This window comes from Staurois parvus, unplaced genomic scaffold (assembly GCF_062004578.1).
Source record: "Staurois parvus isolate SC_StPar_1 unplaced genomic scaffold, SC_StPar_1.0 ptg003139l, whole genome shotgun sequence".
In the NCBI taxonomy this organism is placed as follows: domain Eukaryota; kingdom Metazoa; phylum Chordata; class Amphibia; order Anura; family Ranidae; genus Staurois; species Staurois parvus.
Window position 1 is genome coordinate 152,884 of NW_028320935.1, and position 22,546 is coordinate 175,429.

Genomic DNA, 22,546 nt, shown 5'->3' on the forward strand with positions numbered 1-22,546 from the left:
TAGCCCAGTCCAGCCTTGTGTAGGTCTACCATCTTGTCCCTGACATCCTTGGACAGCTCTTTGGTCTTTGCCATGGTGGAGAGTTTGGAATCTGATGGTTTGATTGCTCCTGTGGACAGGTGTCTTTTATACAGGTAACACAATGAGATTAGCAGCACTCCCTTTAAGAGACTGCTTCTAATCTCAGCTTGTTACCTGTATGAAAGACACCTGGGAGCCAGAAATCCTGCTGAATGATAGGGGATCAAAACCTTCTTTCCCTCATGAACATGCAGATCAGTCATCATTTGTTAGACGCATTTCTGCTGAATTTGTTGTTGTATTCTGTCTCTCAGTGTTATAATACACCGAACATTCCATTGTTAGACCGATCATTTCTTTGTGAGGGGCAAACATTCAACATCAGCAGGGGAGCAAATATGCATTTCCTTCACTGTGTACATATATATATATATATATATATCACACAGTCAGGGCTTTTCTTCAGCAGGAACGCAGTTCCGGCACCTCCAGCACTGAATGTATATAATGGTAAGATATATATATATATAAAATTGAAATATATTGAATATGGCCAAAATTGTAGCATTTCAGATATATTTTTCTTCCATATGGGGTAGCCTGTAGCTGTCTCCCGCCTGCAGGAAATGGACTGAGGGCGGGCAGCAAGTGGTTAACATGTTACATCTTATAAGAAATTTACGTGATTCAAGTTGGGATTACTTTAGTTTTTCAGTGAAGTAAATCTCCTAAATTTCAACTCAATGCAGCCAATTTCCTTGAAGATAATGAATGTCGCCGTAATGGCGATGGAAGATTCTTTTCTCCGCCTTTATTTATTTTACAAGAAGACATTAACTACAAAACAGAAGAGTTAAAATGCATAACGTTTCCTTTATAATATTATAACTATCCTATAAACCAGGAATGATGGAAAGTGAATAACATTGTAAAAGGTTTTTGAATGAGAAGACGTGAATAAAGCAATCTTGGTGCAGAGAACAAATAGAAGTTTGACAAGAAAACATCACGTCTTATTTATTTGTATTTTTTCAGGGATGTCACAGTGTTGGGCTCTCTGCACATTGTTCAGGAAAATCAGCGTTCACATTACTACTTTCACAAAAGTTTGGATTCACATTCCATCAGGTTATGAAGGACCAAAAGAACAACTGTGAGTGTAAGCGGTGATGATTCCCTGAAATGTTTCTGGGTTTACTCTTCACAATAAACCCAAGCAATTTATTATTATTATTATTATTAATATAATACAGGATTTATGGCGCCAACAGTTTGCACGGCGCTTTACAATATAACGGGAGACAGTACAATTACAATACATTTCAGTAAAGAAGGAAGGTGAGGGCCCGGCTCGTGGAGCTTACAATCTAAAGGAATTTATGAGTTGGGATGAGCTCTCGGTTCAGTCCAAATCTCACTATATTGCCCCAAGTATTGGGTCGCCGGCCTTTCCACGCACATGACCTTTAATGGCCCCCCAGTCTTAGTCCGTAGGGTTCAATATTGAGTTGGACCCACCCTTTCCACACACATGACCTTTAATGGCCCCCAGTCTTAGTCCATAGGGTTCAATATTGAGTTGGCCCCGCCCTTTGCAGCTATAACAGCTTCAACTCTTCTGGGAAGGCCGTCCACAAGGTTTAGGAGGGTGTCTATGGGAAGGTTGGACCATTCTTCCAGAAGCACATTTGTCAGGTCAGGCACTGATGTCGGGGGAGGAGGCCTGGCTCACAGTCTGCGCTCTAATTCATCCCAAAGGTGTTCTATGGGGTTGAGGTCAGGACTCTGTGCAGGACAGTCAAGTTCCTCCACCCCAAACTGGCTCCTCCATGTCTTTATGGACCTTGCTTTGTGCACTGGTGTGCAGTCATGTTGGAACAGGAAGGGGCCATCCCCAAACTCTTCCCACAAAGGTGGGACCATGAAATTGTCCAAAATGTCACCTTAAGAGTTCCCTTCTCTGGAACTAGGGGGCCAAGTCCACCCCCTAAAAACAACCCCACACCATAATCCCCCCTCCACCAAACTTTACACTTGGCACAATGCAGTCAGGCAAGTACCGTTCTCCTGGCAACCGCCAAACCCAGACACATCTATCAGATTGCCAGACAGAGAAGCGGGATTGGTCACTTCAGAGAACACGTCTCCACTGCTCTAGAGTCCAGTGGCGGCGTGCTTTACACCACGGCATCCGATGCTTTGCATTGCACTTGGTGATGGAAGGCTTGGATGCAGCTGCTCGGCCATGGAAACCCATTCCATGAAGCTCTCTACGCACTGTTGTTGGGCTCATCTGAAGGCCACACCAAGTTTGGAGGTCTTTAGCTATTGAATCTGTAGACAGTTGGCGACTTCTGCGCACTGTGTGCTTCAGCATGCGCTGACCCCGCCCTGTCATGTGACGTGGCCTACCACTTGGTGGCTGAGTGGCTGTTGTTCCCAGTTGCTTCCACTTTGTTATAATCCCACTAACAATTGAGCGTGGAATATTTAGTAGCCAGGAAATGTCACGGATGGACTTATTGCCCAGGTGGCCACCTATCACGGGACCACGCTTGGAGTCACTGAGCTCCTGAGAGCGACCCATTCTTTCACCAATGTTTGTAGAAGCCGTCTGCATGCCTAGGGGCTTGATTGTATACACCTGTGTCCATGGAGGGGATTGAAGCACCGGAATCACATGATATGGAGGGGATTGGAACACCTGAATCACATGATTGGGAGGGGATTGGAACACCTGAATCACATGATTGGGAGGGGATTGGAACACCTGAATCACATGATATGGAGGGGATTGGAACACCTGAGTCACATGATTGGGAGGGCGGGGCCAATACTTTTGGCAATATAGTGTATGTCTGGACTGAAATTTGCTAAATGGCTAAGCTAAACCTCTGACTGCGGCAGGAAGTGATGCATTTAGAATCAGTATTACTACAGCTGTTAAATATGACAGCTTCCTGCTCAGGCTGCAGATGATAAACTGTTTTCAACCATAAAAAAAAATCTGAAGCTTCCCTATAGATACACCTTCTGATGTGAATGTACAATATATATGTAAAGCGATACGTAAACTGACGGCGATATATAAGTACCTGAAATAATAATAAAGTGCGACTGAAAGCTGGCCTGGGCAGGAAGGGGGTGAAAGCACTGAAAGTATAGTAAAAGCAGCAAAAGTATGGAAGGGGTTAAGCGGATTTCCTGACTGGCAAGCGCTATTGTAACAGTCACTTAACACGAGTGGCAGTTCACCGATTGATTGTATTGGTTGCTCGGCGTTGTTAAATACAGATGTGTATATATTATGGACGTGTAAAGCTGGTTTTAGGTGTTCAGTTGGGGATAATATGCAATTGGAATAAAGTTCTTTTCTATCGATCCCGATTCCTCTGAATTGGTGATCCCCCCCCCCCCCCCCGGGCTGTGCGTGGCGCCCCCCCCTCCATCGGATGGATATATACAGTTTACACATACCGCCACCGATCTGATGGAGATTAGCTCCAACACTCCAGATCTGCTTTCTTCGTCCTCTGACCTGCGAAAATGACTAACAGCCCGAGAGGTTCAGTTTATGGAAAAAAGCTGAGGAAACGATCCTCAATTCTAATAACACTTTCATTATCCAAACACAGACGGGGGAGGGGGGGCTTAGTCGGTCCTTTTAAATCATGAGAGCGTCAGGCGTGTTTGAAATATTTTTCTCAGGTTGCAGCGACATCCTAGAAGGTTTTCTACTGTATTGTTTTTTTTTTTTTAACTTTTTTTTTTCATAGCGCAAAAAATAAAAACCGCGCAGGCGATCAAATACCACCGAAAGAAAGCTCACTGCATGGGAAAAAAAGGATGTAAATTTCATCTGGGTGCAGTGTTGCACGACCGCGCAATTGTCAGTTAAAGTAACGTAGCGCCATAACGCAAAAATCGGCCTGGTCAGGAAGGGGGGGGGGGGATCCTCTGGAGGGCGAGTGGGGGGGATCCTCTGGAGAGCGAGGGGGGGGGGGGAAATCCTCTGGAAGGGGAGGGGTTAATGAAAGTTCTCTTTAATGTGGGCTCAGATAAAGTGTTATCTCTCTTTTTTCAGGGAACACAAAATGATATGTAATGCAGTATTATGTTTATGTTTTTAATTACTGTGCTGAGGTTTATACATGACTATTGCACCAGAGATAGGCTCGTCCACTTCCCCATTACCACCATTACCGTTCCACACCAACCCCCTTCCCCTTAACCAATTATACTAACAAAAGACATGACACCAATTTTGGAGTAAATGGCCAACATGGCCTTTTATTAACAACTCAAGTTACAATACACCAACCATTCCTTATAACAGAAACCCAAAGAATTGTTGTTGGTCTTCGAAGGCACCCCAAAACGATCCGAAATGCACCTGCGGACAACCATATACACTAGGCCTCCAGCCGCAACCAACCAGCTCGGAGACAACCATACCGTCCGCAGTGCAGCAACACCACCTTCCAGTTAAACCTTGGTTAACTGGGAATGTCCCCGGGCCCCCCATACCACGGATGGGTCCCGCACCATTGTTGTTTACCTTCCAAAGAAGAACCGCCTCCAAAGACCAACAACCGCCCATGAACCAACATAATCCCCCCCTCTCATATACAAAAACATGCAGCGCTAGAGTGAATGGATCTATCTCATGATACGGAGTGACCACTTAATGAGATATAAACGCAGCTACCATAATAGTCTTAAGCAACCAATATTATAACATTCTCATAGTTAAGAAGGTGTAAATGGTGATAAAGGTGTCAAAGTCAATCTATCATAGGAGTGACGTAAATCTGTGACATCTGTGGTAGGAAATGTGGCTGTAGAATGCACTAACCAGATAGCGCAAATAAAAGCGCATTGGAGTAAAATGACCTACTCCTGGTCACTGGATCAGGGGACCTGCCGGAATGGTGGTCGTCTCTACTGTGGTCACCAGAGTTATCCGTGTCCTCTCCAGTTATGGAATTCCCAGGTATCCAGTGGAATAAACGCTCATCCGGTATGCAGTAGAATCCTTGTGTCAGCGACCTCTAGGGGTGCGATGTGCGCTCAAGGACCAGGAATCACCTTCAGGGCTCAGAAATAAACCCAAAAGAGAGGCTTCCGATAGTGTGATAACTTTTATTATGGAGTAGTAGACAAAAAAACGCACTTACATGGTGCAATATACACTTCCAAAGATGGCCGCCCGTGTCAAGGTGTGGACCATGTGGGTAGTGGTTGTGGGTCAAGTAGCATCTCCCTAACGCGTTTCGTGGCAACTGCACGTTATCCCTCTACCTGGAGGGACCCAAAACTCACCCAAACAGGGAGGGCGGGAGGGAAGCTCACACTCTTGCCATCCAGCTGACGCCCCCTCACAGAACCTCCCACCCTGAGGTGCAGCAAAACCCCACCTACACCAACCTCTACCAATCATCTACCCCCCACTATCAAAACAAATCCCCCTGGAGCTACCTTAACCCTTTCTGCTCCTCCTTCCCCCACTCTGGGCCTAGTCATGTATGCCCTGCGCTATTTCTTCTTTATTTCGCTACGGGCATTTCTCGTCTGAGACTCTTACTTGTGGCTCAGCAATCTATGCAGATGTTATGGGTACAAGAATGCTTTTGTTTCATTTAACCACGCCCCTTTGTTTAAGCTCCTCCCACTGTTATTGTGTGTGTAGTGTGCTGCATTACTACTCTCCTTGGGGGGGCACCCTGAGGTGTCCCAGGTATTTTACAATCCTATAGTGTATATTGCCATGCGTCGCTAAAGTGTTCGGCTTGAAGAAAGGATGGCAACCCTGCCCCCAACACTTCTGCAGCTGAGAACAGGGGGTATGCCGTCACTTATAAAAAAAAAAAAAAAGGGGGAAAAGGGTATTTAGAATGTTTTTTATATCAATACACACAGGGCCGTTGTTAGACTATTTTGCGCCCTAGGCAAGACCAGCTACTTGTGCGCCCCCCCCCCCCAAAAAAAATAATAATGATAAAAACAGTAGAAAATATTAAATTAAAAAAAAAAATTAAACTGCTAAATTTCTTATAATTTGCAAAAATAAGTGCCATAAGATGCCACTGGGACCGATATTAAAGAGAACATCAGTGTCACGGACGGACTGTGTCTGTGGCTGGCAGTGGCTGGGTGACAGTTGATCTGTGGCTGGCGGTGGCTGGGTGACAGTTGATCTGTGGCTGGCGGTGGCCGGGTGACAGTTGATCTGTGGCTGGCGGTGGCCGGGTGACAGTTGATCTGTGGCTGGTGGTGGCCGGGTGACAGTTGATCTGTGGCTGGCAGTGGTCGGGTGACAGTTGATCTGTGGCTGGCAGTGGTCAGGTGACAGTTGATCTGTGGATGGCGGTGGCTGGGTGACAGTTGATCTGTGGCTGGCAGTGGCTGGGTGACAATTGATCTGTGGCTGGCGGTGACAGGGTGACAGTTGATCTGTGGCTGGCAGTGGCCGGGTGACAGTTGATCTGTGGCTGGCAGTGGCCGGGTGACAGTTGATCTGTGGATGGCGGTGGCCGGGTGACAGTTGATCTGTGGCTGGCAGTGGCTGGGTGACAATTGATCTGTGGCTGGCGGTGACAGGGTGACAGTTGATCTGTGGCTGGCAGTGGCCGGGTGACAGTTGATCTGTGGCTGGCAGTGGTTGGGTGACAGTTGATCTGTGGCTGGCGGCGGCCGGGTGACAGTTGATCTGTGGATGGCGGTGGCCGGGTGACAGTTGATCTGTGGCTGGCAGTGGCCGGGTGACAGTTGATCTGTGGCTGGCAGTGGCCGGGTAACAGTTGATCTGTGGCTGGCAGTGTCCGGGTGACAGTTGATCTGTGGCTGGCAGTGTCCGGGTGACAGTTGATCTGTGGCTGGCAGTGGCCGGGTAACAGTTGATCTGTGGCTGGCAGTGTCCGGGTGACAGTTGATCTGTGGCTGGCAGTGTCCGGGTGACAGTTGATCTGTGGCTGGCAGTGGTCGAGTGACAGTTGATCTGTGGCTGGCAGTGGCTGGGTGACAGTTGCGGTGAGTGGAGGAGGATGGATCCACACTCTGACAGATCCCAGGCTGGAATTCCCTGGGCAATGGGGGGAGGTAAAACGCTATGACAGCAGGCAGCTGAACTGAGCGATCCCACACAGTGACAGATCCGACACAACACACCACCACTGACACTGACACAGATCAGCCGGCACTAGAAGAGCAGGCTGGGGGATCGTGATGATGTCATCACTCACTGACACATTGCACATGTGATGGATGGCCGGCCGGGTCACTCTCACACAGACACGAGACATCAGAGGCAGACTTTACCTTCCTCTGCCTCCACTGATGAATGGGAAGAGAAGGGCTGGAACTCTACAGTGATCAGCAGCCGCCAGCCAGCTTGCAGTAAGAGACTGAGTCTGAGAGGAACACCAGAAGGAGTGGCAGCTCAGCTGCTACACTGGCCCCAGACACCCGGCATCTTCCTCTATCCTTTCTTCCTCCCCTCTGCCACCCCTCCTCTCAGCTGAAGGGTCATTCATGACATGGCTGTGTCCCACGCAGACAGAGCTCATTTCTGATAAGGTGTAACATGTTAACCACTTGCTGCGCGCCCTCAGTACATTTCCTGCAGGCGGAGACCGCTACAGGCTACCCCATATGGAAGAAGAATATATTTGAAATATATTTTAAAAATATTCTTCCCAAATATATTGACATATATTAGAAATGCTACAATTCTGGCCGTATTCCATATATTTCAATAAATAAATAATAATAAAAATATATATATACACTGCATGTTGAAATGTGTTTTTATTACAGAATATATGAAAAAATATTTTTAAAAATACATTTCAAATATACTGTATGTCTTTATGAATACAAATCTACATTTTTGGAATGCATTTACAGATATATGTAAAAATATATGTTAAAAAAAATCTGAAGAATATATTTAAAAAAAATATATTTTTAAAAATATCTTTCAGATATTTTGTAATATATATAAAAAAAACGCATTTCAACATGATATATATATATATACACACTGCATGTTGAAATGCGTTTTAATTACAGAATATATGAAAAAAATTAAAAAAAATTAATTTTCAAATATACTGTATGTCTTTAAAAATATATTTAATCTACATTTTTGGAATGCATTTACAAATATATGTAAACATATATGTTAAAATAACTTTTTTATATGTTAAAAAAAGTCTGAAGAATATATTTAAAAAATATATATTTTTCTAAATATTTTTCATATATTTTGTAGTATATAAAAAACCCATTTTAACATGCTATATATATATATATTTTTTAATTGAAATAGATTTTGAAATATATTGAATATGGCCAAAATTGTAGCATTTCAAATATATTTTCTTCCATGTGGGAGTGCTGGCCTGTGCTGCGCCCTGGTGCCCCTAGGTGGATGTGCCCTCCTAGGCGGCTGCCTACTTTGCCTAGCCCTAGTGGGAGCCCCGACTCCGGATACACAAATGCTTTTGTTTCTATTTTAAACTATCCGGGTTGTTTTATGAGGTGAGGGGTCACATCTGCTTTAATTCTCAGAATGGGTTGAGATGTTCGGGGACTACAGGACGTTCATATAAAGTTCCCTTTTAGGTAATTATATCTGAAGTTTTAAATATAACTTTAATAAATGTTAAGTGAATACATAAATGGTTTTATTCGTTGGTCTTAAGAGGATTTACGACTTCTGGGCACAATGTAACATCCGGACAGTCATAACAAATCTATATGGAGATGGCGGCAATGTATAATGTGCACTGCGCAGCGCCGGGAGCCGGAATCTACAGCCAACAATTCAATTCCACTTTACAGGAATCAGTAAGACCAGGATAGCAGTGAACTCTATCCACCCCCCTCTGCCTCTCCCTCCACTGGCTCCCCATTGCCCAACGCATTAAATTTAAATTGCTCACCCTGACCTATAAGGCCATTCATAACACTGCCCCTAACTACCTCACCGACCTGATTCCCAGGTACCACCCTACCCGTACCCTTCGCTCTTCACAGGACCTCCTTCTATCTTGCTCCCTGGTCTCCTCCTCCCACGCACGACTGCAAGACTTCTCCAGGTCCTCCCCCATCCTCTGGAACTCACTACCCCAATCCATCAGACTGTCACCTTCCCTCCTCACCTTCAGGCGCTCCCTGAAAACCCACCTCTTCAGGGAAGCCTACCCCACCCTCACCTAACAGCCGCTGCCCTTCCCTCCTCCTACCACTCCATCCCCCACAGCCGTTTCCTCCTGTGCCTCTACCCCCTCCCTCCTAGATTGTAAGCTCGAAAGAGTAGGGCCCTCTAACCCCTCGTGTGCTGTTTGATGTTACTGTTCTGTTTCATGTATTGTCCCCCCTCTATTGTACAGCGCTGAGCAAACCCTTTGGCGCTATATAAACTCGATAAATAAATAAATAATAAATAAATAACTCTGGTTGCCTCTCTGCCCGGCATCCGGCGCGCCAATCGCAGTATGAATGACCCACCACAGAAGGGGGGTTCTGGTTTTATTATAGACACGGGTCTCTTGCTAAATGGGTGGAACAGAGAAGGACTATAATAATGATTAGGGGGTAAGGGATGTGATTTCATCACAGAGGACAAGGGGGCGCTCTTTACATCTGGAGGAAAAGAAATGTCATCTCCAAACACGGAAAGGTTTCTTCACAGTAAGAGCTGTGAGAATGTGGAATAGACTCCCTCCAGAGTTGGTTGTGGCCAGCTCAGTGGATTGAGCAGCGAGGAAGGACCCAGCCCAGCAAAAGGCCTGAAAACAGATATCAGCCCACCATCCTGACAGGACAGTGTGAGCGCTCCTACACCCCCTGGGTCAAATAAGGGGAGAGGGTGGTCAGGGGCAAGACCCAACTAGTCTTCATCAGGGACTGCTTAATTGCAAGCTCTTGGGACCTCCTTGCTCAGCGATACCTTCAGCACAGTTGGGTGAAGAGAAGGATCCATCCAGGGTCTGAGGAGGTACACCAAGAATGGGGCAGTGCTTTTCCTTTTTTTTTTTACCAGTCCACTCTGTTTGTACATAGTTGCTAAGGAGGCTGTCCTCGAGGTCTAAAGTTCCTTGGGCGTCCCATATACCCCTAGACCCCAACCAAGTTGTTACTTTATTTATTAAAATCAACTAAAAACCAGTTCAAGAACTGTTTACTGACTCTGAGAGTACAAGTGTTGGAAAATGCATGTTGCCTGGCTGTGCGGAGCTTAGGGGGACCCAAACAAATGCAGCGGCCCTTATGAGGGTAGTGCTACACATATATAAAGCCAGAGACATAAGTAGAACCTTCAGGGCCTCAGTGGAAGAAACCATAGAGGGCCTCCCTGACCCCCAGCCAGGGCCCTTCCCACTGATCCCAGGGCCCTTTACTCTCGTTGCAACAGGGCCATCTTAATAGCATCATGGGCCCCTGGACAAAGTAATGCACTGGGGCCCCTACAAACATGCCCTAATTTATGCACCTATTCTCAAGTAAAAACAGGTGAAATAATTAAACATACTATTTATTAGAACGTTCTATAAAATTTATGTAGATTTTAAACAGTGTCCAAAATTTTTTGGAATTAAGGTTGTATATTCACACCAGATACAGTGTTGGGAGGCTATTCCAGAACAGTCCCACCACGTGACACGTGAAAATACCGTGTCTCTGGTATGTCTGCTTCATACCAATGCGTTGCAGTGAAAAAAAATTTGCATGCAGTACTTTTTTGCAGTGCAGTGCAGGGCAAGGCAATCCACCGCCTTGTACCACACAGCGGCCAATTGCACTTTATGAAATGTCTGTGTGGCTTTTCAATAAAGTTTGTTTTGAAAAAAGAAAAAAAGAAACAGTAGCATGCATTGAAATCTACACTGCACTGGTACCGCACGGCACATTGGAAGGCAGCAGCTGGGGTGAATGGACCCTTCGCCGGCCAAGCAGCGGCTGTACAGTTCTGCGGTCCCAATGCTTTGCTTCACGACTGCGGCAAGAATTATACCCCCAGTTGCATTTAATGGGCGCGATCGCTCCACCAAACATAACGCATTCATATAAAACGGTCCGCGTGCAATGCATGTGATTGTGGGCGAGTGATGCAGCATTTAGGGGGTTAAAATAGGTGGTGGGGAGGCAACATATCGCCTCCTCAACCCTGACAAATGCCTCTGAAAAGAAATCTGTGTGTGGATTCCCTTTCAAAAAAAAAGGCAGTCTTTTTTCGGTCAGAGACTCACCGATGATCCAGCCAGGATCTACCGCTGTGGGCACTCCAATCTGCCGTCGGCACCGGCACATAGAGGGGGAAAATGCCCTTTCATGGTGCTGCATGTGAGCACACCAGGGGGAGAAGCATGGGCAGGGCCACCGGGGCCGATACGGCGGTAATAGGATGGATCACGGGAGGCGGGCAGAGACCGACAGTCACCCCAGCATCACTCCCCCCAGATCCAAGCAATCCTGATGGGGCCCCCATGCACCAGGGGCCCCTAGGCAGTGCCCAGGGGTACCCATGCGATAAGATGGCCCTGCTTACAGCCACAAACTCCCGGGTAGAGACCGACAGTCACCCCAGCATCACCCCCCCCAGATCCAAGCAATACTGGAGGGGCCCCCATGCACCTGGGGCCCCTAGGCAGTGCCCAGGGGTACCCATGCGATAAGATGACCCTGCTTGCAGCCACAAACACCCATGCAGAGACCGACAGTCACTCCAGAATCACCCCCCCCTAGATCCAAGCAATCCTGATGGGGCCCCCATGCACCTGGGGCCCCTAAGCAGTGCCCAGGGGTACCCATGCGATAAGATGGCCCTGCTTGCAGCCACAAACTCCCGGGTAAAGACCGACAGTCACCACAGTATCACCCTCCCTAGATCCAAGCAATCCTGATCTGGCCCCCATGCACCTGGGGCCCCTAGACAGTGCCCAGGGGTACCCATGCGATAAGATGGCCCTGTTTGCAGCCACAAACTCCCAGACAGAGACCATCAGTCATTCCAGCATCACCCCCCCCCTAGATCCAAGCAATCCTGATGGGGCCCCCATGCACCTGGGGCCCCTAGGCAGTGCCCAGGGGTACCCATGTGATAAGATGGCCCTGCTTGCAGCCACAAACTCCCGGGCAGAGACCGACAGTCACCCTAGCATCACCCCCCCCCCCAGATCCAAGCAATACTGATGGGGCCCCCATGCACCTGGGGCCCCTAGGCAGTACCCATGTGATAAGATGGCCCTGCGTTGTGGGACTCTTTATTATGGTCCCGCAGCGGGTCCTTTCACATGTTCTGCAACGGGCCCCCTTCCTGCCATCTTGGGCCCCCCAACATGGTGGAACACCAGTGCGCAATCACAAGTGTGACCTTTGCAACTCTGGTAGTTCTGCCACTGGTGTCAGTAGTTTTTTTTATTTTTGTTATTTTATTTTTTATTACTTTTTACCATTTTATTATTATTTTTTTTTTTTCATATATTTTTACAGTTTTTTATTTAGGAACCCTGTTAGGAGGCTTTGGTGAGATTTCAGGGGTGTAAACAGACCTCTGATGTTTCACCTTTGAAATGGAGAAAAGAGATTGAGACACGGCCCTCAATCTTCCTCTCCGCAGCCTCAGCTGCACGGAATGAATAGACAGGAATAGCTCTGTAAAGAGCTTCCCGTTCATTCACAAACTGAAGCATAGTAACACACAGTTTACTATGCTTCAGTTATGAATGAAAATAGTCAGTGATCAGTATCAATCACTGACTCTGTCTATTCAGAAAAGGAAGGGGCCGGTAAATTACATATTTACGGCCGCCTTCCTTGCTCTCTATCCTGACACATCCCCGCAGCAGCCAGTGGGAAAGGGTAGGGTGGAACCCAGAAGCATTGTGGGGGGTGGGGGACAGGGGAGCAGACAAGGGCCTGGGGGCAGCAGGATCTGAACAGGAGGGGTGGCATGTAGAGAAAAGGATCCTCTCCATTTTCCTCCTGCAACTTCCGAATGCCTGTGGGAGGGAGAGGAGAAGTAGGCATTCAGAGGCTGCAGGAGGAAAATGGAGGGGATCGGTTCATCTACATGCCACTGCCCCCGCCACCCCTCCTATCCAGGTGTACAAGGGAGCCGCACGGATTCCCTGGAGCATGGGGCCAGGTCGCAATTTAGACCCCTGCAGGCACGCTCCTGTTTAAATCTGAAACGGTTTCTTTCTAATTTGGTATAGAATAGGGAAGTCCTGTTTTTATTCTCTTTTGGTCATCTTTGCTCAGTGCAGGCGACAGGAGTGTGTAATGTACAGAGTTCAGGGGACAGGAGTGTGTAATGTACAGAGTTCAGGGGACAGGAGTGTGTAATGTACAGAGTGCAGGGGTCAGAAGTGTGTAATGTACAGAGTGCAGGGGTCAGGCGTATGTAATGTACAGAGCACAGGGGCCAGAAGTGTGTAATGTACAGAGTGCAGGGGTTAGGAGTGTGTAATGTACAGAGTGCAGGGGTCAGGAGTGTGTAATGTACAGAGTGCAGGGGTTAGGAGTGTGTAATGTACAGAGTGCAGGGGTCAGCAGTGTGTAATGTACAGAGTTCAGGGGTCAGGAGTGTGTAATGTACAGAGTTCAGGGGACAAGAGTGTGTAATGTACAGAGTGCAGGGGTCAGCAGTGTGTAATGTACAGAGTTCAGGGGTCAGGAGTGTGTAATGTACAGAGTTCAGGGGACAAGAGTGTGTAATGTACAGAGTTCAGGGGTCAGGAGTGTGTAATGTACAGAGTGCAGGTGTATGCAGTGCATAATATACAGAGTGCAGGGGTCAGGAATGAGTAACATATAGAGTTCAGGGGTCAGAAGTGTGTAATGTACAGAGCACAAAGGTCAGGGGTGTGTAACATACAGAGCGCAAAGGTCAGAAGTCTGTAATGTACAGAGCACAGGGGTCAGGAGTGTGTAATGTACAGAGCGCAGGGGTCAGCAGTGCATAATGTACAGAGTGCAGGGGTCAGGAGTAACATACAGAGTTCAGGGGTCAGATGTGTGTAATGTACAGAGCACAAAGGTCAGGAGTGTATAACATACAGAGTGCAGGGGTCAGGAGTGTATAACATACAGAGCTCAGGGGTCAAGAGTGAGTAACATACAGAGTTCAGGGCGTCAGGAGTGAGTAATGTACAGAGTTCAGGGGGTCAGGAGTGAGTAACGTACAGAGTTCAGGGGGTCAGGAGTGAGTAACGTACAGAGTTCAGGGGTCAGAAGTGTGTAATGTACAGAGAACAAAGGTCAGGAGTGTATAACATACAGAGCGCAGGGGTCAGAAGTCTGTAATGTACAGAGTTCAGGGGTCAGGAGTGTGTAACATATAGCGTGTAGGGGTCCAAAGTATGGAAATAACAGAGTGCAAGGGTTAGGTGGAGGTAACGCACAGGCAAAGACTGCAAAGGAGCACGCGAAGCAAAATCTGCAAAGGCAGTGTATGGGGGTATACACATGCCACGGCCATGATGTGCGGCACAACTGATCCCCCTTTCAAGTTTGGTCACCAAACAAAATCCATTCTGCTGAACGAGGCCGCCCTGCAAGTGCATGCAATGTGTGTAGTCGCAGCGCATGGTGCATGGTTTTAGGATTTAAATCAGGTGGGGAAAAGGCAATGTAACACAACTATGTAAAGTGGAGGGGAGGGGATGTAATGTGCTGGGGATGCTGGAATGCATTGGAGATTTTTGAGGAAAAATGATCATTAATGGGGAAGGAACCCTCTAAAGTACGGGGAATGGGAGGCCAAAGTTCTACTTTCATTTGTAAACTTGTTCCCAATAATGTGAGCAGCCAATGGCGCGCCTTAGATCCCCAACTAGCGATGGAGCCATTCGTCTATTAGCGGCTGTCAGTCACAATACCCGTAGACCGGCTCCAGCGGCGCACGGCCACTTCCCCGTGTAATTAAATGGAACCTCTCCGGGAAATAAATGACAGTCGCAAGCTGGTCGATGACAATCATAAAACTCCATCAAAATGGGAAAATAACTGGAAACAAAACACTGAATTGGACGCGCGTCACGCCCTCACGGGCCTTGTCATCATCAGCGCAGAAAAACAGATGGAAGGGGAGACTTTATAATTCTCCGTAGTTAATTAGAAGGTTCGGCTTAATTAAAGAACATTTTACACTCCATCGGCAGCATAATTAGAGACAAGGGTGTGATCATTCCTCGGTAATTAGTGCTTTTAAATTAAAAACAGTTCATAAATAATAAACACACATGTAGAGGTTCACAGGGATATAATCAAAGCTGATTGGACGAGGGCCCGGAAATAACTTTTCATTTACATCTAGGACATTTACTGCAAGCAGTGCTGGGACAAGGTCATCCAGTGACGAAGAAGTCAAACTGTGCCCCCTCCTCCCTGATGGGGGCGCCACAACATCATCTTCTGTAGCTGAGATCTATGATATTAGCAGTACAGCATGGCTTCTGCCTGACAGTTGCAAGGTGCAACAAAAAGATAAAAATTGTTGGCTGATTGGTTGGCATATCCAGAGTGCCGGTACGCACTGGTGCAGATCGCAACCCCCGAACCCGTAAAGTATGCCACTGGTGCAGACAATGGATCTCACCATCGGAGGAACTAATGGACCTCTGCTCAAGCCCCTCCTGTTAGGTAGGGCAGCCCCCCAGGCAGCATGGCAGGACAGTAAGGGCTCTTTCGCAAGAGTGAACCAATGGACCTTTGCTCAGACTCCTCCTGTCAGGTAGGGTAGCCCCCAGGCAGCATGGCAGGACAGTAAGGGCTCTTTCGCAAGAGTGAACCAACGGACCTCTGCTCAGGCTTCTCCTGTTAGGTAGGGCAGTCCCAGGCAGCATGGCAGGACAGTAAGGGCTCTTTCGCAAGAGTGAACCAATGGACCTCTGCTCAGGCTCCTCCTGTCAGGTAGGGTAGCCCCCAGGCAGCATGGCAGGACAGTAAGGGCTCTTTCGCAAGGGTGAACCAATGGACCTCTGCTCAGGCTCCTCCTGTATGGTGGGGTAGCCCCCAGGCAGCATGGCAGGACAGTAAGGGCTCTTTCGCAAGGGTGAACCAATGGACCTCTGCTCAGGCTCCTCCTGTCAGGTAGGGCAACCCCCAGGCACCATGGCAGGACAGTAAGGGCTCTTTCGCAAGGGTGAACCAATGGACCTCTGCTCAGGCTCCTCCTGTCAGGTAGGGCAGCCCCAAGGCAGCATGATGGGTCACCAAGAGCTCTTTCACATGGGCAGCTTAGGGGCAGTAAAAACAGGTGGCTCAGCCACAGTTTTACTGCCCCTAGCTACTCACCCAAATTCAAACATTACAGTCTGACAGGGCTGTACACATGCCATGGCCGCGATGCTGTGCGGCATTTTCAATACCGCCTGTAAAACTTGCCCATCGAGTTCATTGGGAGCACACTGCAACAATGAGCCAAATGTTCAACCCGCAGTTGCATTGCAATATTTTTACTACATAATCCTCCTTGGGATTGAAAAAAAAAAAAGGTGTTTGGGAGGAGACAGGATCTCCTGAATGCCTGCCAACTATGGCAATACCACCCTTAGAAAAGCGGTCCACTGTGGGGTCACAGAGGGTGGTAAGCACTGCACATGTATGAGTACTACAGGATGGGGTGAGGGCAGCTCTCAGCTCAAATGAATGTACCCCATAGGCTGCTGCCTTGCCCCCCCCCCCCAAATGCACCAGAGAAAAGATTTGCTAATATATTGTGTTTTCTGGCCTAAAATTAACTCTGGTATATTTTTTTTTTACCGACATTTTGCATTTCCTAAACTGTTGTGCTAATATTACATAGCAGGCAAGGTTGAAGAAGACACCAGCCCCATCCTGTGTGGTTGTATGTATTAAAGCGGAGTTCCACCCAAAAGGGAAGCTCTGGTTGTCTACCTCCTACCCCTTTCTGCTGCCACATTGGCACCTTTTTTTTCGGAGGAGGGCGGGGCTTGGGGGGAGCGGGTACATGGTTACGGACAGTTACCCACTCCCACTTCTGGCTCAGTTTGCTGTGGCGAACTGATCCGTAAGTCCCCCCTCCTTCCGTCGCAGCCGTCAAGGTCACTTCACAGGTGCCAGAAGACTGCGGACCATTCACAAAGCGGAGCACGCTTTGCACATGTGCAGCAGGCAACCGGCTGTGAAGCCGCAAGGCTTCACTCCCTGTTTCCCTTACTCAAGATGGCGGTGCCAGCACCTGATAGCCAATTGAAGAATCAGCTCAGGTGAGGACACCACTGGTTGCCTGGACAGGTAAGTACCCTAATACTAAAAGTCAGCAGCCACAGTATTTGTAGCTGCTGACTTATTATTTGGGGGGGGGGGTTGGGGATCTCCTCTTTACTATTTCCAATATCGCTGTCTATTGCGTTCGCTAGGATGTCCATCTTAGTGAATGCAGCAGCATTGCATGCTTTTCCTGAGCCTTTGATCTACAAGAACCCCCAGATCTTTTTCCATCCATGATTCCTTCCCCCAGAGGTTCTCCCCCTAGCGAGTAACTTGCATTCATATTTTTCAACATTAAATATAATTTTTTTCATGTAGTTGCCCACCCCTTTATTTCATTAAAGTCTTCCTGTTTTCTTGTATTGCATGATATAAAAAAATTGGAACTACCACTATTTTATTCTCTAATGTTCGGGGGGGGGGGGGGGGGGGGGGTTTAGGTAATCTTCAGGACTAAAATGATCATTTTAAACATAGGTGTAAAATGGCAAAAAATGACTCTGGCAGCAAAAGGGTTAAAGTGAAACTTTATAGAACAATGTTCCCGGGAGACCTTTACTGCAACATAAGGTTCTATAGTAATAAAAGAATCACTTACCTATAGGCATTGCAAGAAAAAAAGGAAGCCAGCATAGGACAAAACATCCCACTACTATCCCCAGTGTCTTTGCAGCTTTCTTTTCCCTGGAAAATTTAAGGAGTCGTACTGAGAAGTGGGTTTTGTGCTTGGTGCTGGAATTGGAGTTGATGCTATCAGGGGTGCTCTTCCTATGAATCCTCAACGTCACCTCTTCAGAGTCCGATTTCTCACATTTCATCCCGGAGTCTAAAACTTTGCCTTCCCTCTTGGCCACAATGTAAACCCTGAAGTACATGACAAGAATAATTGTAAGGGGGAGATAAAAGGATCCAAAGGCAGAGAAGAGTGCATAGCCCGGCTCTTCTGTGATTTCACAGATGGTCTCGTCTTCTGGTGCCGGCTCCTTCCAGCCAAACAAAGGTCCAATGGAAATCACAAGGGATAAGACCCACACACAGAGTAGAGCGAGAAGACCTCTTCTTTCGGTCATAATGCTGGGGTATCTCAATGGATAGCTAACCCCTATGTAGCGGTCAATGGAGATGACACATAAGCTCATTATGGAAGCTGTACAACAAAGGACATCAACGGCTGCCCAGATGTTGCAGAAAATACGTCCGAACAGCCAGTAGCCTTGGATCTCAAAAGTGGCAGAGAATGGAAGCACCATGGACATCAAGAGTAGGTCTGCTACAGCAAGGTTGACGATGAAATAATGGGTCACGGTTTGTAGGTGCCGGTGGCAGGCAACTGAAAGTATGACCAAGATGTTTCCAAGAACACCAAAGGTGATGAAAACCCCAAAGATAACTCCGATGATGATGGTTTTGGAGATACTGTTGGTCGGTGTCTGGTGAGTGCAGTTTAGACAGAGAGGGATCGATTCTACTGTGTTGTTCTGATTAAATAGGACCATGATCAAGTTGAGTCAAGTCTGTTTAAGGAAATGATGTCTCCAAGTTCCGAGTCAAGAAAATATTCTATGTTTAAGGTCCTGGAAATGTTTTTTGGGCCAAAATACACACTCATGCACTGATTAACATGCAGAATTTAGAACGCGGCCAATGCGATGTTTACATTCCCCGTCCTCATGATTGATCAGAGATAGTAACTCCAAAATAATTTTGAAATGTTTTCCTTCACTCTGGGCACTTCCAAAATATTCCGATGGATTGCAGATGTGAAGAGGTTTCATTGCGCACCGTTTCTTCATGAAATGACAGGTTTTAGCTTTTCACATTTATCGTACAAAATGTCTTCTTCCTGGGAATGTGTTTTTGGGTTGAGTAGCTTCCTGAGAACGGTTTGGTTGTAGCAGGGCATATATTTGGCAAAATGTGCTTTTCCAAGGTTTATCTCATATGTTGTAATACTCTGTATTGTATTTCTTATTTCACTTAGAAATACTTTATAAACGTCTATTCGTTGAGATGAATCTCTCCTGGAGGAAAGGCCGTTGAAGGTTTTTGGTGGACCTTCCAATTTCCAGTCCCGTTATCCAGTTCCTCGGAGGTTTATGACAAAGTTTCTCTAATTGGACTGGTGAAGACTGGTACACATGGCCCCTGTGACATTGCCGTCTTCTCATGTTACTCCAAAGGCTCCGATTACCTTCAAAATAAAATGCAAAAAGAGGGTCAGATAAGCCTGAGCAGATGAATCTGGAATATTTTAATTGATGAATGGATTTGGCTTTAACAATGTAAAACATAAAATCCTACTTCTCAGGTGGAAATCCCACCATATTTCTTTTTTGAGCCATTGGCTGTCAATTACAACCAGTGAGCCAATCAGAAGAGAGAGGGGGCGGAGCTGATCCATGGCTCTGTGTGTGAATGGACACGCAGAGCCCCGGCTTGGGAACATGCCTGCTCAGGTGCCCCCATAGCAAGCTGTTTGCTGAGGGGGCACCTGACATGAGTGAGGGGCCAGGAGCGTCAGTGGAGGACCCAAGAAGAGGAGGATCCAGGCTGCTCTGTGCAAAACCATTACAGAGCAAGTGAGTATAGACATGTTTGCTATTGATCAACTCTCCATCGCTCCGGGACCTTGCTCCTGTTCAGGGGCAGACTGACCATTTGGAAACTCGGGCACTGCCCGAAGGCCCAGGGTCAGTAGGGGGCCCCATGAGATGCCCCTGGTACCTTTTTCATAGGCTTTTTTGAGTTTGGGCAAGGACACAGGGGCCCCATGATCCTCTATTGCCCAGGGGCCCCATTGAGTTGTCAGTCCGCCCCTGCTCCTGTTTAATTACGCAGAGGAGGTCAGGTATGCCCAAGCATTATGTTTTTCTCTCTACTCTCTTTTTCTCCTCCCTTTTATTTCCCCTTTCATTTGATACTCACTACAGATATCTACACTTGATGATTCACGCCTTCATGCAAGTCTTTCATCTTTGTCTAACCCAAGCTTTTCTCTCCTTGGCCTACAAAGCAATTTACTTTGAGTTACTTACTGCCTACCTCTCCTGGTTTTCATACGCATTCACCATATATTTTTGTAATTACGGTTTTTACTCCTTTCTTGTGATATGACTGCACACTATGGGGCTGATTTACTAAAACTGGAGAGTGCAAAATCTATTGCAGCTCTGCATGGAAACCAATCAGCTTCCGGGTTTTGTTTTGACAAATCTTCATTCATCTTCATCCTCACTGGCCTGCCTCGCCGCTGGCTATCCCCGCTTCAGTCGATCCTGAATACGGCTGCCAGACTCATTCACCTTTCCAACCGCTCTGTCTCCGCCACCCCCCTCTGCCAATCCCTCCACTGGCCTCCACTCAGTGTCCTCCACCCTCTCTGCCAATCCCTCCACTGGCCTCCACTCAGTGTCCTCCACCCCTCTCTGCCAATCCCTCCACTGGCCTCCATTCAGTGTCCTCCACCCCCCTCTGCCAATCCCTCCACTGGCCTCCACTCAGTGTCCTCCACCCCCTCTGCCAATCCCTCCACTGGCTTCCGATTGCGCAACGGATCAAATTCAAAATCCTAACGCTGACGTACAAAGCCATCCACCATACTGCCCCAAACTACATCACTGACCTAATATCCAAGTACCACCCAACACGCACACTCCGCTCCTCACAAGACCTCCTTCTCTCTAGTTCCCTGGTCTCCTCCTCCCATGCCCGCCTCCAGGACTTCTCCAGGGTGTCACCCATCCTCTGGAACTCCCTTCCCCAACCCATCAGATTATCACCTACTCTCCTCTCCCTTTAGGCGCACCCTGAAAACCCATCTCTTCAGGGAAGCCTACCCCACCCCCTGCTAACTCGCCGACCTCCTCCACTCTTCCTACCACTCCATCCCCCACAGCTATCTCCTCCTGTGCCACCATCCCCTCCCTCCTAGATTGTAAGCTCCAAGGAGCAGGGCCCTCAATCCCCTCATGTTTTGCATTTTATTGGTATTGTTCTGTCTCATGTTCTGTCCCCCCTTTGTAATGTACAGCGCTGAGTGAACTATTGGGGCTTTATAAATACTGTATAATAATAATAATAATTGAACAAGCTGAAGTTAGATGCTTATTGGCTGCACCAGATTTTGCACTCTCCAGTCTTAGTAAATCAACCTCTTCGGATCTGTCGGATAGAAGATTATGACATATGCTTTGTCATTTGTTTGATGTTTGAGTGACGCTGTATACATACTTCATGATTATCTTGTAATCTGTTTCTGAAAGCTTTATAGCAATAAAAATAGTCAGTTTTCAAAACAAATCCTACTTCTCCGGCATTGAGCAGCTGGATTTTCAACAATTTTTAACAATTTCCCTAAAAGGTACAGCACAGGTACATGGATACGGGCTGCTGGGGTTCACATCAGAAATGCTTCTCTCATCACACAGGTCAGTGGGATATACTGCAGCTTTGAAGGAGTTCCAATGGAAATCAGAAGCATCTCAAATACAAGCTACATAAGTGCACCTCAAAGCTCGCTGCGTCTACCTACCTATATAAACCCCAAATAACAATCTGAAAATAGTTGCACTCCACGGGACCCGGCAACAGAGATGACATTCAAAAGTGTCGTTTCTTCAGGTCGATGTTTCGGTGGGGCACAGCTCAACTGACCCTAAGTAAGGGATAAAATCTCACTAGAGAAACTCATGAAATACAATGAAAGAGATCGAAAAAAAAAATCTTTTACAATATGTAACAGTTAGTTATTCTTAAAAGAACAACCAACATGAATATCCCTCTTTTTACTTCATCAAAATGCTTACAATCCGCAATTATTTTTATATAAAAGTCAAAGAGAGAGAGATAGAGAGGGAGAGAGGGAGAGAGAGGGGGAGGGGGAGGGAGAGAGAGAGAGAAGAGAGAGGGAGAGGGGGAGAGAGAGGGGGGGGGAGAGCGAGAGGGGGGAGGGAGAGAGAGAGAGAGAAGGGAGAGGGAGAGAGAGAAGAGAGGGAGAGAGAGGGGGAGGGGGGGAAGAGAGAGGGAGAGGGGGAGAGAGAGAGAGGGAGAGAGAGAGAGGGAGAGAAGGGGGGGAGAAGAGAGAGGGAGAGAAGGGGGGGAGAAGAGAGAGGGAGAGAGGGGGGGAAGAGAGAGAGAGAGAGAGGGGGAGAGAGAGAGAAGGGGGAGAGGGAGGGAGAGGGGGAGAGAGAGGGAGAGAAGGGGAGGGGGGGGGAAGAGAGAGGGGGGGGAGAGGGTGGGAGAGGGGGAGAGAGATGGAGAGAAGGGGGGGGGGAGAGAGGGG

The 22,546-nt window shown here is 47.5% G+C and overlaps 1 protein-coding gene across 1 annotated transcript in view; it reads right to left on the minus strand.

The window, feature by feature from the left end:
• LOC149428556 (alpha-1A adrenergic receptor-like) overlaps positions 1 to 21,915 on the minus strand; it is a 39,282-nt gene extending 17,367 nt beyond the window's left edge. The window contains exons 1-2 of the mRNA XM_089667269.1: positions 21,797 to 21,915; positions 17,864 to 19,456 (exon numbers count right to left, since the gene is read on the minus strand). Of these exons, the coding sequence (XP_089523395.1) occupies positions 17,864 to 18,761 (898 nt within the window). The 5' untranslated portion in view covers positions 18,762 to 19,456; positions 21,797 to 21,915. The remainder of the gene's footprint in view (positions 1 to 17,863; positions 19,457 to 21,796) is intronic.
• Positions 21,916 to 22,546: the final 631 nt, after the last annotated feature.